The sequence below is a fragment of the Strix uralensis genome, chromosome 4 (assembly GCF_047716275.1).
Source record: "Strix uralensis isolate ZFMK-TIS-50842 chromosome 4, bStrUra1, whole genome shotgun sequence".
NCBI lineage: Eukaryota > Metazoa > Chordata > Aves > Strigiformes > Strigidae > Strix > Strix uralensis.
This window is the reverse complement of record NC_133975.1, coordinates 46,792,044-46,809,117: the sequence shown is the minus strand read 5'-3', so window position 1 is coordinate 46,809,117 and position 17,074 is coordinate 46,792,044. Positions and strand designations below refer to the sequence as shown.

The window sequence follows — 17,074 nt, the reverse complement described above, 5'->3', positions numbered from 1 at the left end:
TTCCCATAGGTAGAAACTAATAGCAAGACCGGCAATGTCATTAAGGGGAAAAAAACCTGGGTTCTGTACCAGCTACAGCTTCAGAATAACCTCAGATATATAGAGTCTGTTATATCAATCTGATCTAGACACAACAAAGTCAAATGGATTATTGCAGCAAGAAGGTGGGTGACTGTGTTGTCATCACCTAAACATTATGTAGTGGGTTTTTCCTCCAGTCTGGTAATCTGGAAATAACTGGTGATCCTGAGGTACTCCTAAATTATGATATTGTCACCAAATTCAGACACTGTTCCAAAGTAGTAAGTACATACTGTCTGTAAGGTTTAGTTACTCATCCAAGTGTAAGTTTTATCTGTTTATGGCTACATCATGCAGATATCTCCAGTTTTTATAGTTTTTACAAAAATGATCTTAATTGTTCTACATAATACACACTGGCAAAAGGAAGTTCTCGCTTTCTGTTACTTTATTGACATGGTTGTGCTGTGCATGCTGACTATATGGTATTTCTCCCATACAAAATTTCACATGGTGTTTTCTAGGATTTTTTTGTTTTTTCTATTATTCTTGAACTTTTTTGCACTTTTTTGTTTGTTTGTTTCAAGTGGCCTGAATTTGGCACCAGTTGCAAGGCTCCGAACTACTTGGGAAAAGCTTCCAAGCAAGTATGAAAAACTGTTTCAGGATCTACAGGACTTGTTTGATCCATCTAGGAATATGGCAAAATATCGTAATGTCCTTAACAGCCAAAACCTACAGCCCCCCATTATTCCCCTGTTTCCTGTTATCAAAAAAGACCTTACATTCCTTCATGAAGGTAAAGCAAAAGTACGTCATCTTTTACCAGCTAAGGAAAACTAACTTTGCTACCTAGTAACTGATGTTGTTAATTGTTGATTGTAGGAAATGATTCAAAAGTGGAGGGCTTGGTCAATTTTGAGAAGCTGAGAATGATTGCGAAGGAGATACGCCATGTTGGTCGCATGGCATCTGTGAACATGGATCCTGCTTTAATGTTTAGAACAAGGTAAGTGTGTTAGGCAGAGCTTTTTCCACCTGAGAGAAGGCTAGGTGTCAGCAAGAGGTGCCTTTCAAGTGCCCCTAGTTGTATTGGAGCAGCATGAATTTTTTTGTTTGTTGTTATAATTTACAAAAATTATGTGGTGTTCTAACACTGGAGAAATCATTACATTTTGTGTTTATCAATATATATTAAAACGTTTTATATTATTCCTTAACTGACAGTTACCTCATAAAAATGAGATCCATCCGTGGGAGGGAGGGGGAGGTACTGTCTTGAACACATACATATTATGCTGTTTGAAACACTGAGGTGTGCCAGCCTTATTTTGATTTAGTGGAAGTGGGAGTGTATCTGAAATGGTGTCAGCTAGTCGTGTTAGAAAATGTGGAGTGAATGCTCTTTGGCTTCATGTTAAACCAGCTTATTGCATACTCTTTTTCTTAATTTGAGCTACAAGAGTTTGTAATATCTGACTGTATGCCTGAGTCAAGGCTCTTTTTAATATTTGTGGGCTTCCAGAACCGCTTGTCCTGAAGTCTGGTCTTTTTCTTTCTGAGCTTGTGATCTTTCTCTGTCTCTTCTTAAACCCATGCTTTACTCTTCCTGGCTCTCACTTGCAGGAAGAAGAAATGGAGGAGTTTGGGGTAAGTGGTTGGAGACAACACACACAGACTTTCATTCTTCCCTTACCATTTGCATTGTTTTCTACTTGCTATCTTTAATCTTCTGGTGCTTTGATATATTTTTCTTTTGTTAACCCCTTTTTACTGACAATACATTTTAATCCAGGGGTGCTTTTGCTTTTGAGGTTAAAATACAAAAGTTGTAAATTATTTCTACGTGGTTGTTGATAGGAGTGGGGTGTTCTGCTCCCCAGCCTCCAATTTAAATTGCCAAAGAAAGTGACCCTTAGTAAAAGAGAAATTATAAAATGGCAAGGTTGCAAGAGCTGGAAATTACTGTTAACCTTCTTATGCCTAATAAGCAATTATCATAATCAAATATAAAAGTTAAAACTTACAGTATCTGCTAAACTAACTTATTTTCATATTACAATTCAGCCATCAATTTTGCTCTTAACAATTCAGGAACAATGCATAGCTTTCATATAGACATACATACATTGAAATGTGCATGACATTTATTTCATCATGCTAGCTGATCATTTTATTTAACAAAAAGCTGTCTTAAACCTAACAAGTTACAAGGAAGTTCTGTAAAACTGAGCTGTGCATTTTGTATAGATTTGATTTTTGATTGAAAAAGTATTTAGCTTTCAAAATGCCTTATGTATATGTATTTAAATTTGAACCTCAACTGTAGTCTCTGTCAGCATTGACTTACTGCATGAGCTTTTCCTAATGCTCCAGTCTTCTCAGTAGCTGGCTTATGTGAGAGAGCTAGCTTGAATGCTTTTCTAGATGTGTGAAGTGATATTGCCTAGTTGGAGCAGAATAGGTTAAAATATTTGTGTAATTAAAATAGTGCCTGTAACAAAGTAAAGAGATTTCTTGACCCTCATCTTTCTATCTGTTATAGCTGTTTGACTTACTGGAATGAGGCATGTAAGCTTTGACTGTAGACTGACATTCATGCAATCTTTTGCACTTTTCGTGTTTATCAAGGGATACCGTGTAGGACTAATGCATGCTTTTCCCCTCTTTCTTCCTGTTCCTGCCCCCCTTTCACTCCAGGTCCCTCAGCCAGGGCAGTACAAATGCAGCTGTGCTGGATGTTGCGCAAACTGGGGGTCATAAAAAGCGTGTCCGTCGCAGCTCCTTCCTTAATGCTAAAAAACTGTATGAAGATGCTCAGATGGCACGGAAAGTAAAGCAGTATCTCTCAAACTTGGATCTGGAGATGGATGAAGAGAGCCTCCAGACACTGTCTCTGCAGTGTGAGCCAGCCACCAACACACGTGAGCATTGTCATTTGATATGGATTTCAAGGAAACTGTTAAATATACCTCTGGTTTTTCTCCAAGGAAGTAACTGGGAACAGCAACTAGACATTGACATGGAAAATCATGTGTCTAGTTATTTCCAAGTACTGAACATCTATGAATCTTAAGGAAATCATCTTGCAGCTTAACAATATAGAGACATAGCATTTATATAGGAGATAAGGCTTTCAGATCATGTCATTCTGAAGTGCACAAGGGTTCTTTAGATTTGTCTGTACAAAGGGTATGGAGGAACCAAAAGTTTCTCTATAGCCTAATGTACTCAGGCTATTGGTGTGAATAGGGTTGGTCATCCTGGATATCTTGGCCTTGAGAGGGAAAGGGGGATTTCCTTATGTCTAGGTGTTTTAGAGACACCTGGAGCAGAGGGGGACCTTATGCTGGGTATCGGTTTCATTTTGATTTGAGGGAATGCTGTGTCTTTTGCCCTTCCCTTCCTTCAGGGTAGCAAAAAATAGTAATTATGTATCCATTCTAAACCAGTTGTAGTCCTTATGATAGCCCAGTATAACATCTGGTCATGGTTTTGATAACTATAACAGTAGTCATTTATGAGAGTTTTATTTTGAGAAAGAGTAAATGTTGTTTGATAATGTACATATTTTAAATGGAGTTAAATCTCCCCCTCTTCTCCTCTTCAACTTTTCTCTCTAAAGGTATCCTACTGTATTAATTATACAAGTATTTGAGCACCTTTTAATTATTAATTGGAGGGCTTTGCATGGCTCAGATTAAAACTCCCACAATATCTTTAGCTAGTAGTCATTCTGTGCTTTCTCCCACTTCTTGCAAAGTGCCAAAGAATACAGGAGACAAGCGATCTGGAAAATCCGAAACATCACCGGTGGCTCCCCGGGCAGGCATCCAGCAGAAAGTGCAGCAGCAGCAGCAACATAAAGTAAACCAAGCATTGCAGGTCCCTGCTGTATCTCTTTATCCCTCCCGCAAGAAAGTGCCAGTCAAAGACCTCCCACCATTTGGTAAGTGGAACAATGAAGCAGTCGGTTTAATCCTCTGAAGTTTGTTTGCTTATGAAAGGGAGACGTTTTGAATCCAATAAGATTCAGACATTTACTTCTGGTAGTATTATATGCAGGTTATGCCAGTTCATGCAGTGTGTATGCATAATTCTCTTCTCTAGAAGTGGAAAGACAGAAATCTAGGAAAGCATCCTGTCAATCAGTATAAGTATTTACCAGTTACTAGCAGCTAGAAACAATGAACGTTTCTGACTCTGCCCTGGGATCGTGGCTTAACTTTTCCAAAGGAATTAGTGACTTGGAGTTTTTGAGTGACGCATCTGAGATGCCTTAGAAGTTTTGGTGTTTTTTTAAAAGTTGAACATTTAATGTGAAATTCAGGCTTGCTCAAACTGGTAGTCCTGTTAGAAATGTAGGCCTGAAGTTTCGTGTTGAGAATTGTCCCTTTGGCTTCTGCTCCCTAGTGCTTTTTTACTGTAGTTCAGTCGTTGCTGCCTGCATGTCTCTCAGAAAGATACTGGACTATAGGAATTTCTTCTAATCTGATTTCCAAATCTGTATCACAACAGGTGTGAGTAACATATATGCATTATTAAAGAACTTCTTACATATCACTTAAAGTACAGTAATATTCGTAGTAAGTATATGTAGCATAATTGGCTTTTCTATTGCACGATAGTAATTTCACAAGAGCTTAATTCTGATTTCACTTTTTATTAGTTTTACTTGTGCACTACTTAGGCTGCTAGCAAAACAGAAGCAGTAAAATGAGCAAGAAACAAATCAATATTTATCTAGTTCTTGTTGATTTTACCATTAAATTTTAATCTTAAAAGGACTTTGAAGTGTCGTAGACTGTATTTTTGCTCGTGGTAGGAAAGTTTCTGAAGACTGACTAGGTTATGTTGATGAAGCAGCTGTGAATTACTGATAGCGGCATTGTGATCCAACAGATCAAAGATAAATTCTGTAGAATGCTTGAAAATAATCTCTACCACAAACATTGACAAAATTGTCAGAGAAGCTCTGTCTTCACTTTTAAGACTGTCCCAGGGTGGATTTTTGAGGGGAGGGGAAAGAGAAAGATGGATGAATGTTGCCTGAGAAAAGCAGTTCTTGATGCCCTAGATCTTTACATCATAAATCATCTTCAGGATGTTTTTACTCTTTTAGTTTCCCAAAATAAGCTGGTGCAGAGATAGTTCTCAAAAATGAAAGGGAGAAATGCAGCTGCAGGATGGCCTTGTTTTGTAAGCCTAGTCTTATTAATCTTTCCAGCTTTCTTTGACCTTCTAGGCTACTCTGAATAGAAAAGAAACAGGAGAACAGTTTCAATTCTTACTATATAAACCATCACTAACCAGTGAGATTCATATGTGTTTGTATTCAATATTTTAGTTCAAGTTTCTCAATAACCATTAGTATGCGTATCTTTGATTATATGTTGTTTAGGCAGTATTCTGCAACAATAAATCTGCATTGTGTTTTTAGTGGCAAAGTATTTATTTTAGGTGGTCAGAATGAGAGACTGGCTGCTCTAATATGCAAAAATAAAGCACTATATTTTAAACAGTAGTAGGTTTAAGCATTTTGCTTCATTTAAGCTGGTGTCAGAAACTCACAAACACACAGGAAAAAATTTTAGTGTTTTTCCTTTATGGTGTCTGCTCTATAAATGCATTGTGAAACAGGAAGATGGACTTATACTGGACTTTACATCTGCCTACGTTAATTCTTATTTAAAGGCATTAACTCCCCACAAGCTTTAAAGAAAATTCTTTCATTATCTGAAGAAGGAAGTTTGGATCGTCACAAGAAACAATCTGAAGACACAGTCTCAAGTGCATCTTCACAGCTGTCTTCTCCTCCCACTTCACCACAGAGCTCTCCAAGGAAAGGTATTAAACCTGCAGTATTTCTCATCTTGTTTCCTGAAGCTCATAGACTTTGGAAACTTCCAAGAGAGAATTTGGACACTCAGAATAAACTACTGCTACTCCTATTTTTGTCACATATGGTCAGCAAGAGGGCAGGAAGTGTAGTGCAGAGTGGGATACATGAAAGGATACCTGGGAACCTGATTTCAGGGATACCTGAAAGCCCTGTGGCTAGCAAAATCCAGGAAAGATAGGCTGGTCTGATACAGGATTTGATGCAGTAGGTCACTCTCACTGCAGCTGCTTCTGACAAAAATATTCCAATCATCAGTGTTTCCTGTCAGTGGAAGGATGTGCAGATTGAAACTTAAAATCTTAATACAGCATTGAGCACTCTAGCCTATTAGAGGAGTTATTTGCTGTGTCATGCATCTGGATGGGATATGATCTATCTATGACTGGCAGGCTTAAGATATTCGGGTTTCAGATCACCAATACACAACATTTTACTAGCAGCCTGATTATTCAAACAATGTATATGGAACATGGATCTTTCTTGACTGTGTTCTTTTTAAGTGACTTCATAGAGTTATTTTTTAAAGTGAATTTAGGACTTACAGGGGTTTTTTTTAAAGCCCCTTTGCTTTTTTCTTTGTACCTGTTCTGGTTATGAATTGACAAAATGGAGAATGGAGGCATTTTCCTGTAGTTTAAACAAAAAAAAAAGGCCTTTTGGAGGTATGATAGCCTAGTTGTATTGCAGATAACTTCTAAGTTATTCTCTTTTCAGAATACCATAAAAGTTCAGTTTAACAGTTACATAATATAACATTATGGTAAAATATATATATATTGGGGTTGTGTCCCCATAATGGAAGTTCAGAATACTAAAGAGATGTGTGTGTTGGAGACTTCCCTGTAGCAATAACTTTCCCTAAATTGCACAGGGATGGTAAGGATAGGAAACTTATGCGAGTATCACTTTTCCTACTTTCTTATCAAATGGATAGCTAAGCCCTGTTCTTAACATGGTAGGTGGCAGTGGTGATCAGTTGAGGCCTTATGGCTCCAGACTAAGGGACCTAACCAGTTCCTTCTCTCCTCTTGGAAGTGAGAACAGTAACAAGAATAGCAATTCACAAGGACCTCTGGGATAGGTGGGGCTTATGGAAACAAAACAGGATAAAAAATAAGTCCAATTGGATAAGCAGAGATCTGAAAAGAGGAGAGATGAATGTGGCAAGAAAGTACAAATGCCTATCCAAAATCTGTGGTATTCACTAAGGTCAGATGGAGAAGGATGTTACGTTAGATTGTCACCTCAAGTCCTTGTAAGCTATCATCATGATTTCTCCCAAATACTACATTCACAAAGAGTGAATTTATATTAATATGGTTGGGCCTGTGCATTTCTTGAAAAAGGAATTGGGATTCTGTACTTGGCTTATAGTGGGAAAAGTACTTAATTTTTGCAAAAAGCAAATCATAAACATGATTATAAATTTTTAAAAAAATCCTTGGTTTGATGGTGACATGAAGCTAATGGTATATTCTTTCAGACAAAAATGGCAGCATTAATTCCATGGTCTCAGCAAGTGAATTGGGATAGATCGATTGAAGTCATCTTGACACAAGTAGATTGAAAGCAAAAAATGAAAACTGCACTTACTTGTGGATGTGTGTTGTTTAATGACCTTTAACTTAGCTGGCAAGAGCATTCAGCACGACTTTAATACTAAAACAAAAGCTGAATTTGCTGAACTTGCCTCTGTGACATGTTTTGCAGATTTTATCTCAGCCTGGTGGTGTCAGTGCTATCTCCAAATTATGGTATAATTCTGGTAATATATGCTATTTGGAATGTAATTAGTTAGCCAAGTACCACAAAGAAAGCTTGAAAATCTGGCCTTCTCTTAGCCAAGATATTCAATAAGCAGTCAACGCAGACATCTGGGCGTCATGTTGTATCTACTGTTCATCTCTGAAGTGTAGATTTGCAGAACAGAAAAACTGTGTGAGAGGGTCTCTTGGATTACTTTAAGCAGTAATCTTGCCCAGGGCATCGCTTTCATTCTGATCTTGGAGACAGTGTTTATGTACAGGCAGTTTTTTGAGAAGTGAGATTTCATAATGTGGGGATACAAGTATGATGATTCATTTGAAAATAATTTGGGGGAGGAGGGCAGAGAAGAGGGGGGGTGAGCAGTTGGTTTCTAAATGAGTAGTGCGTGTTTCCCCCAGTCTTAAACCCCTTAGTAAGACACAGACTACATGATTTTACACAGTTCTGCTATGTATCTTCACCTTTTGCAGTGCTGCTTCTGTGTAAATGTAATCGTAGTTTTGATTTACTATGGTAGCAGTATTTCTGGGTGCCTGGCAATAACTGAGTAGGCTTCTTGGAGTGTCTGATTAATGTGACGTTCCCTTTGCAGGCTATACTTTGGCTCCTAGCGGCACAGTGGATAACTTTTCAGATTCTGGTCACAGCGAAATTTCTTCCAGATCTAGTATTGTCAGCAATTCCTCTTTTGAGTCTATGCCAGTCTCCCTGCATGATGAGAGGAGACAGAGGCATTCTGTCAGCATCGTGGAGACAAATCTTGGTGTGGGAAGGATTGATAGAAGAATTATGATTGAACCAGATCAATACAGCTTAGGGTAGGAATTTTATTTGTGCTTACTTACATTATACTTTCATATGTGTATGTGGCATGTATAAGTGTATTTGTTCTTGTAACTTCCCCTGTATCTTTCTCAAATATTTTTTTTCTCCCCTGCTCTTAAAACCTACTATTTCAATGCTGCGTTTTGTGATAATGATCCATTGTGTGACAAGAAGAGGTTTTGCACTCCTGAGTATGTGATGAGGTCTACAGCAGTAAGACTTTACCTCAGTACACCTTATCATCTGACCATTTAGCAGTGCTGTAGATTATCCTCTTTATGGCAGACTAATATCATAGCCTGTTTTCTAGATGGGGAATTAGCTGAATTAGATGAGAAATTACTCATACAATTATTCAGTGATCAAGCTGAGAACAGAAATAGCTAGTAATTTTCCAGTGTGTTTCATAGAAAAGTGCATATTTATCTAACTCAAAAATATTTTACCCCAAATATCTCTTCTAGTCACCAAAAATTGGAAGCTAAAATTCTCATTAGGCTGCTGGTTTTCTAGATAATTAACTTCTGTAATGGTGGGGAATCTAGTGCTACGAGAAGTTTTCTAAATCTCTAGCAGTGAGCCTTGGTCTGAAAATAATTTGAGCTCTGGCTCCTATTTAGTCTACACTTAATTTTCTGAGCTGTTACTTGGATGCTTCAGTGCTCTGAATGGCTTCAGATTTTTTAATCCTGCAGGGTCTGTGGATGGCAGGCCTGTACCAAAACTGGTGTACTTCAGCTTTGGGAATCCCAGGCCATGCAAACTCTGCAATCAGGTGTCTTAAATATTTGGAAGAGCAGGGTTCCGGTCTGCATAACAAGCTGCCCTGGAAGGACAAATTCCAAGAGCCTGGATAGCTGCTAAACAAAAGTGACACTTTGTTGGTTTTCTTTGCTGCTATGTAAGTGACAGTGTCAGGATGGACACTATCTTAATGGCTGGAAGGCTACAGAAAACATACTTTCTCTAGGAAGTAGCATGTGTTTCCAAAATTAAGATTAAAGTACATTTCCATTTGCAAGAAATGTTGAAAAGTTGGCTTTCAGAGTTTCCTAAGCAGAAAAAAAAAAAAATCTGAAAACCTGAATATTGGCCACCTCCTGCTAAAACTCTGTTTCTAACTTCTGATCCTTTGCTTTGAATGGCTGGAAAAGCAGTAGGAACCTTATCTATGTGTCTGTTCCCCTTTATATAAGTGAATGTGGTTTGCCTGTCTTAAAGGGCTGCTGCAAAGATTTTACCTTGTGAAATGACTCCACTAAAGTGTTAAGTTTCGTCAGGATATCTATCCAGTAATTGTTTGTTTTATTGAGGATGAGCATGAAAGGAAAGTGTTCTATTCTCAAAATTGAATTATTCATTAATGCAAATAATATTTAATATAAATTGCATCAAAATCTTCAATCATAGTTTGTGTTGGAAGGGACCTTCTAGAGGTCATCTAGTCCAATCCCCCAATATGTTTGCTTTTCTCTTGATTGTTGAATTCTTCAAGTGTCTTGTAATTGATCTCCAATTCCAATGCTGGATTTATTTTACTTTTTTTTTTCCCCCCCTCGTCGATATGCATCTAGCTCATATGCACCGCTGTCAGAGACCAGAGGCCTGTACGCTGGAGCAACTGTGCTTTCTTCTCCTAGTACAGAAGAACTGTCACAGGATCAGGGGGACAGAGCTTCGCTCGATGCAGCTGACAGTGGCCGTGGTAGCTGGACTTCTTGTTCGAGTGGTTCTCATGACAACATACAAACAATACAGCACCAGAGAAGCTGGGAGACTCTGCCTTTTGGACATGCTCATTTTGATAGTTCAGGCGAGGGGGCAGGACTGTGGGCCTCAGGCAGTCATATGGACCAGCTGATGTTCCCCGATCACAGCACAAAGTATGGCAGGCAAAGTCAAGGGAGGGAGGGCCTTGATCAAGCACAGTCCAGAGCAAGCTGGGCATCCTCAACAGGATACTGGGGAGAGGACTCAGAAGGTGATACAGGTACCATAAAGCGGAGGGGTGGGAAGGATGTTTCTATTGAAGCTGAAACCAGTAGCATAACATCTGTACCAGCAGAGGAGTCAAAGCCAGCTCCCATGCCCACTCATATAACAGTATCATCAAGTAGTACAAAGGGGCTTATTGGTAAGTTAAGTTTTGTTTACTGTGAAGCATTTTAATTCATTTGCTTATGGTTCTTCGTACTGTTCTAAAACCAAGTTTCTTTTGTGTGGTTTCATTTTTTTAAAGCAAAACCAAACATTTTGGAGTCTCTCTCAATTTTTCCCCCTTTAACTGTGCATTTATTGCTAGGGAAAATTCTCACTTATTTTTGATTCTCAGTTTTGGCAGCACCTTTGTGTTTCAAGAGAGCCTGCATACATTAAAAAACTAGCTTAACTGCTGGACAGCGTTCTGAGAGGTTGATGTATTTAGATGTCTGTTCTGAAATATGAATTTCCCTTCACAGTAAGGCTCCATGTTCTATATTTAGAAATCTTAATAAATGTGGCCTGATTTTTTAGAAGTGTTTTACTTTATACATCTGTGTGACTTGTCTGATAATTGTGAATATTCCTTATTTCTGAAAATGGGATCACTTTGTGCATAATTATCAACTGAGGTGTTTCTTTGGACTGCTGAAACTAAAGAGGTTCCGAAGAAGTTAGAGCTGAAATGCATTTATAATCATTCAAGAAAAGAAAGATCAGATAATATATAAATTAATTTGAAGGTGTCTTTGGCAGAGCTTAACATTGTTCTCATACTATTCCTTCTATGCATCCCATTCCTTGAGCCATCCGAGACCTCTGCATTTTTGCCTCTTTCCTTCCTTTCATTCCCCTTCACTTTGCCTTTCTTCAGGTTAATATGAAGAACTATCTAAAAGCCATTTTGCACTTACACAGCTGAAAAAGTCTGCCAGATTGAGGTCACACTGAGACCACTGTGATAAACTGCTTTTCCATCTTCTGCCCAAAAATATTGCTTAGCAATGGCCCATTGCCTCAAAGCTTGCATGCAGATCTGAATCCCTGAACTATGAAGTGGAGGAAGGTGTTCAGTTCATGACTCCAGGTTCAGATTCATGCCACTGTCTAATTTTACTCTTTGATACCCTTGGTTTACACCAGAATGTGGAACAAGCATGCTTCTAAACTTGCCTCTCAAGGCAGTGTTCACCATTACATTTTTTGAGACTTGAGAGAACGTGAGAGACACCTGAAAATTCAAACCACACATTTCTATGCACTTCAGTACTACTAATTATCTTGCAAATGTAACTCTGCATATTGCTGTCCAACAGAAGCCACTATTTTTACATGGTTCTTTTGCACTGAATAGACATTGATCTCTTGCAGTATTTCAATAGAATTTTTCTACAGAATTTCTTCTGCAAAGAAGCTATTTTTCAGAAATCTTTGAATAAAATTTTTCAAACTTCTTCATGCTGCTCTCCTCAGTTAAAACAATTTGTCCAAGAAAAATATTTAGATTCTATTGGTTTTGTTATAATAGCAAGAATTATTTTTAGTTTATAAAAAGTTGCATCCAAGTAGCACCGGTCCATTTTAAGTTCGTTCTGCCCTTTCAGTCAATTCCATGCTGCCTAATGCAGGGCGATGTTGTCATCACCACTTGTGCAGGAATGTACAGTGTATGACAAGCTGTGGAGAGTAAATTGTCTGTGTCAGTGGTTTTTCCTGCTGTGTTTGCCTTTGTACTGTAAGTTAAGTGGTCATGTGTTAAAGGGCTAGACCCACAAAAACTGTTCAGTATCAAAGTCCCAGCTGACTTCTTTAAATAAGTAACTCCAAAATAGTGAGTCATGCCTATCTGCTGTGTGTCCCAGCAGATGCTTAAAATTTTTAATCACTGTTTCCTCCCTTAAAGTTCTCTGCAAGAGAGAACTAAGTATGCCCAGAGTTAAGCCTTTTTCAGGTAAACAGTTATGCCTCCAATGAGATCCATAAACTAGGTGGTTGTCTTTCCATCTCCTATATAAAATCATATTCAATCATTGTTCTTACAGGCATACTTTCAAGTTTTGATTTTGCAGAGAATACATTAACTGTAAGAGCAGCAGGCAGTAGTGTTTACAGAAAGTATGAAGATGAAGCTGACTTCCTTACCTTTTGGAGTTGTAGCTTATGTCTAATTAATTAGTAAGATTTCTAAGAATAAATCATGTATCAGGTGCTTCCCCCCCCCCCCCCCCCCCAAGATGCTAAAAACAAGAAATGAGCTTTTAGGTACAAAGCCCATATTCGGGATTAAGATAGTCATGCGTTTGGGGAGATGCCAATATTCCTGATGTTTGTCACTTCCATGGTGTCTGGATGAGTCTTCCCACATTACTTTGATCAATATAGGTTTTATTCTGTATAATTGATGGAACAGCTTCAGTTATTAAGTTTGAACAAATTCCACATGTAATTTGTTGAATTTTCTTAGACTAATGCTTCACTACTGGAAGAATAGCTTTATCCTGTGTATGTTGTATATTCTGTACTTTCTTGCATGTTTATTTTTCAAGACCTCATTGTCTACGGTATGGTAGTTAATTTTTGTCCTTCAGATTTTCTCCTCCTGAGCTGTTGAGTTGGGTGATATTTATTTAACTTTCACTGTTTATTTTCCTTTGATCAGTTTTCCTCTTACTATCTCTTATAATAGTCTGTTGTTTTTCCTGCAGCACGAAAAGAGGGTCGATATCGGGAACCACCTCCAACTCCTCCTGGTTATGTAGGAATACCTATTGCTGAGTTTGCAGAAGGTGGTTCGCATCCAACCAGAAAGCCGCCAGATTACAACATAGCACTTCAGAGGTCTAGAATGGTGGCACGGACATGTGAGACTCATGGGACATCAACTCCACAGCAGCAGTCACATGGCCATTCAACTAGCAGGCCTGTGAACAAACCTCAGTGGCATAAACCAAATGAGTCAGATCCACGTCTTGGTCACTATCCGTCTCAAGGGTTTTCCACAGAGGAAGATGGTAAATTTCTAATTGTTAAATTTTGAGTGTGCTGCATGCAAAAACAATCAGTGCTTTCACAGGCATAAAGCAAATTACGCAATTGCGTTCCACCATAGAAATTCTTGCCGTAATTTGAGCTCTCTTCCATCTTTTAAAACTTGCTATTTGTTAACTTTTTGTAAGGGGAGGAATTCAGTTCTTCCTAAATATAATTTAAAAATTGGAATGTTCACCCGAATCTTGGACAAACAAGCAGTTGGCTTAGGCAACTTCTCTGGAGGTGCCTGTGTTCACCAGGTACAGCCCTGCCTGTCCTGAGGGTTTCCAGCATACTTATTGTTTGACACTAACCATGTATTTAGTGGTCAAAAAAGTATCCTGGTCTACAGAATACCTGTCCATCGATCCCATAGAGCATTGTTGCTCAGGTTTATTTTGGATAGTCACTCACATTCTACCTGAAACTCTTACACTGTGGACATTGGGTCTTCCACACCAACTGCTTCATATAATGAGCCCATTACTATTTTGCTACCTTGCTTGCCCAGCGTGTCTGTATCTTTATGCTTTAGCTCAACTGTAATGAGCTATGTTTTTCTATGGAGTGCAAGCATAACTGGTTGCATCTTTAGGGCAAGGTGCTCAAAATTTAGTCAGGGCAGTGCCCAAATTACACATTGGAATGCTTTGTTTTACTTAATGATAGAAAGACTATAATGTTCCCCTTCCCTCCCTAACTGTTTAATTGCTAAGGTTTTATGTGTAGGGTGAACTCAGAAGTTGAACATGATGGAAAAAAAGGAAGTCTACCTTAATCAAATTGCCTCAAACTTTGAGAATTACCATGACAGAGAATTTTAATTGTTTCTACCAATGATGACTAAAGCTGCACTCAATTTTTATGCAGTCCTAATATAAATAAATCACAGATATATTCAGGGAAAAATGTAAGATGGCTTTATGAAGCTATTGGATATTGAGGAATAGCTGTTGTGTGAGGATCTGCACCTAGCTCAGTTATAGCAATTGTATTTTTTTTCTTCAAGAACAAAATTACAAAGGAGGAATACTCATGAGACCTGAAATGTACAGATACTTATATTGTTTTAAAATACATACCCAATACTATGAAATGGAAAACACATGAGCGCAGTACAGTTGTTTCATTCAGTAGCAGTCTTGTTCTGTATGAACTAAATTCTGTTTTCCCCTGTCCTGTTGTGTTTGCAGAAGATGAACAAGTCTCTGCTGTCTAAGACTTGGACTTTTCTGGATCCAGAGTGAGCCACCTTAAAGGAGAGCACAAGAAGACGTCCCTAGAATAGGAGCCTTGGAACTATAGTTAAAGGATGGTGGACCTATTTGCCTCCTTCCCTGCCTTAAAGCAGCATGGGGCTTCTTCCTCCGCCCCTCCCCCTTCTGTCCCCTCTCCCCTTGCATGTGAAATACTGTGAAGAAATCGCCCTGGCACTTTTCAAACTGTGTTGCTTGAAATGCACAGTGCAGCAATCTCCAAGCTACCACTGTCGCTGTCTGCCACATCACACAGTATCATTCCAAATTCCAAGATCATCACATCAGGATGATTAACTCTGGCTGCACTTCCCAATGCCTGGAAGGGTTTTGTTTTTTTTTTTTTAAATCTTCCTTTTAGATTTTAATCACAATCCTAGCACTTAGTCTCATTGGGATAATGAGATAAGCTAGTTCTCAAATTACATTTGGCCTTTAATCTACAAAGAGAAAAATGCATTGAAATCCTTCAAGGAGGCAGTGCTTATTTGCTTGTTTACAATGCCTTTGTTACTATTTTGTATGTTTGCATTTTGGAGATCAAATACTGCATCTGCATAGTAATTACAGTATTATTTTATACCCGTAAGTAGGGTTGCCAGCCTGAGCTCCTGGAAAGAGTACTGCTACCACGTGGCTGAGCAGGGCAGAAGGGAAGGCAGAGGTTATGGGGATGCAGCCTTTCCTTGACCGTCTCACTTCACTCTTAATGTGCCCCACCCTGGAATCTTCAAAAGTTTGTAAATGTTAGCGTTAATGGCATCCTCAGCCAGCCCGGTCTAGTGTAAATGCAGAAACGTGTGCTTGCAACTGGCTGGTGATGGAAGAGGACACTGTGTGTCTCATACCTGTGCCTTGCGGGATACAGGATGGCATACTAAAAAAGAAAGTGTCCCATTCTAATGAGACAGATGGCAACCCCACCTTTAAGTTATATATATATATTTTTTTTTATTTTACTATATAGTAGTTAATTAAAAGAAAAATTAACTGGATAACATTGCAGTGAAGGCAAGTTGGGATGTCACAGCTCCTGTCAGCTGTTAACACTGATCTAATAACCTCCATCTATTGACTTTGGCATTAGGGGATAAACGAGCCTTTAAGTAATGAAAAATAACACGTTTAGATTTGCCAGCCTTTGCAATGCAGAAATAGTCACAACTGTTAATGGCTTCATGGAACACTGCATGTGTAGAGAAGGCCAATGTGTAGCAACCACCTGCTCACAGCTGCTATTAACCCTATAATGACTGAAATGACCCTCCCCTCTATTTTTGTGTTGTTTTTGCACAGACTCCGGAGAAGTGAAGGCTGCCAATCCGAGTAGTACTCAAATGTGAGGAACTGCTGGTCTTGGATTTTTTTTTTTTTTTTCCATTGAACTCAGCTGATCATATTGATCAGTAGATAAACGTAAATAGCTTCAACTTTTAAAGATCAAATTGCAGTGTTTTTTCACTGTATCAAACAAATGTCAGTGCTTTATTTAATTCTCTCTCCTGTAATCATAGCTTTTGTCTATTTGCTTATATATCACATTGTCAATCATGCATTTGTAATTTTACATGTAATATGCATTATTTGCCAGTTTTATTCTAAAGGCTATGGACCTCATGTGCATATAGAATTACAAAATCCTAGCTCTATCACAAGTTGCACAAATGTTATATAAGCATTAAGTAATTGTAGACCATAGGACTGCTAATCTCAGTTCGCTCTGTGATGTCAAGTGCAGAATGTACAATTAACTGGTGATTTCCTCATACTTTTGATACTACTTGTACCTGTATGTCTTTTAGAAAGACATTGGTGGAGTCTGTATCCCTTTTGTATTTTTAATACAATAATTGTACATATTGGTTATATTTTTGTTGAAAATGGTAGAAATGTACTATGTTTATGCTTCTACATCCAGTTTGTATGAAGCTGGAAAATAAATAAATATAACATTAATGAAGTCCATATTGATTCTTATGCATTTTACATGTTCCACATACTTGAACAAATTTATGAAAAAATTTTACTTCTCTGTGTATTAATATTAAAGGGACATTGCCAAGTGATGTGGGCAAACCATTGGTGTGGAGTTTTTCTTAATATACACTTGTGCTGAAAAATTTTGAGAAGTTTGGTGTGTGTACTGCTGAACGAGAATGACTGATAATGTGGTGTGTCCCCAGCAGAAACATTTGAGATACCAAAAAAAGAGTGTAGGTATGGTCTTAGGTATATATAGAATGTAAACATTATGTAAACAGTTTTAAAGTAAAGATTGTGTTGATTTTATATT

The 17,074-nt window shown here is 38.2% G+C and overlaps 1 protein-coding gene across 10 annotated transcripts in view; it reads left to right on the top strand.

The window, feature by feature from the left end:
- The window catches only part of RAPGEF2 (Rap guanine nucleotide exchange factor 2), a 188,650-nt gene extending 171,793 nt beyond the window's left edge, over positions 1-16,857 (top strand). For 7 of the 10 annotated variants that reach the window (XM_074866566.1, XM_074866570.1, XM_074866567.1 and 4 more), the window contains 10 exons: positions 609-820; positions 907-1,030; positions 1,648-1,671; positions 2,722-2,945; positions 3,785-3,970; positions 5,716-5,868; positions 8,283-8,508; positions 10,090-10,649; positions 13,201-13,506; positions 14,719-16,857. In XM_074866566.1, the coding sequence (XP_074722667.1) occupies positions 609-820; positions 907-1,030; positions 1,648-1,671; positions 2,722-2,945; positions 3,785-3,970; positions 5,716-5,868; positions 8,283-8,508; positions 10,090-10,649; positions 13,201-13,506; positions 14,719-14,744 (2,041 nt within the window). In that variant the 3' untranslated portion in view covers positions 14,745-16,857. Of the gene's footprint in view, positions 1-608; positions 821-906; positions 1,031-1,647; positions 1,672-2,721; positions 2,946-3,784; positions 3,971-5,715; positions 5,869-6,882; positions 6,958-8,282; positions 8,509-10,089; positions 10,650-13,200; positions 13,507-14,718 lie in introns of all 10 variants that reach the window. The other 3 variants (XM_074866575.1, XM_074866568.1, XM_074866573.1) reach the window with 3 other exon arrangements.
- The last annotated feature ends 217 nt before the right edge of the window (positions 16,858-17,074 follow it).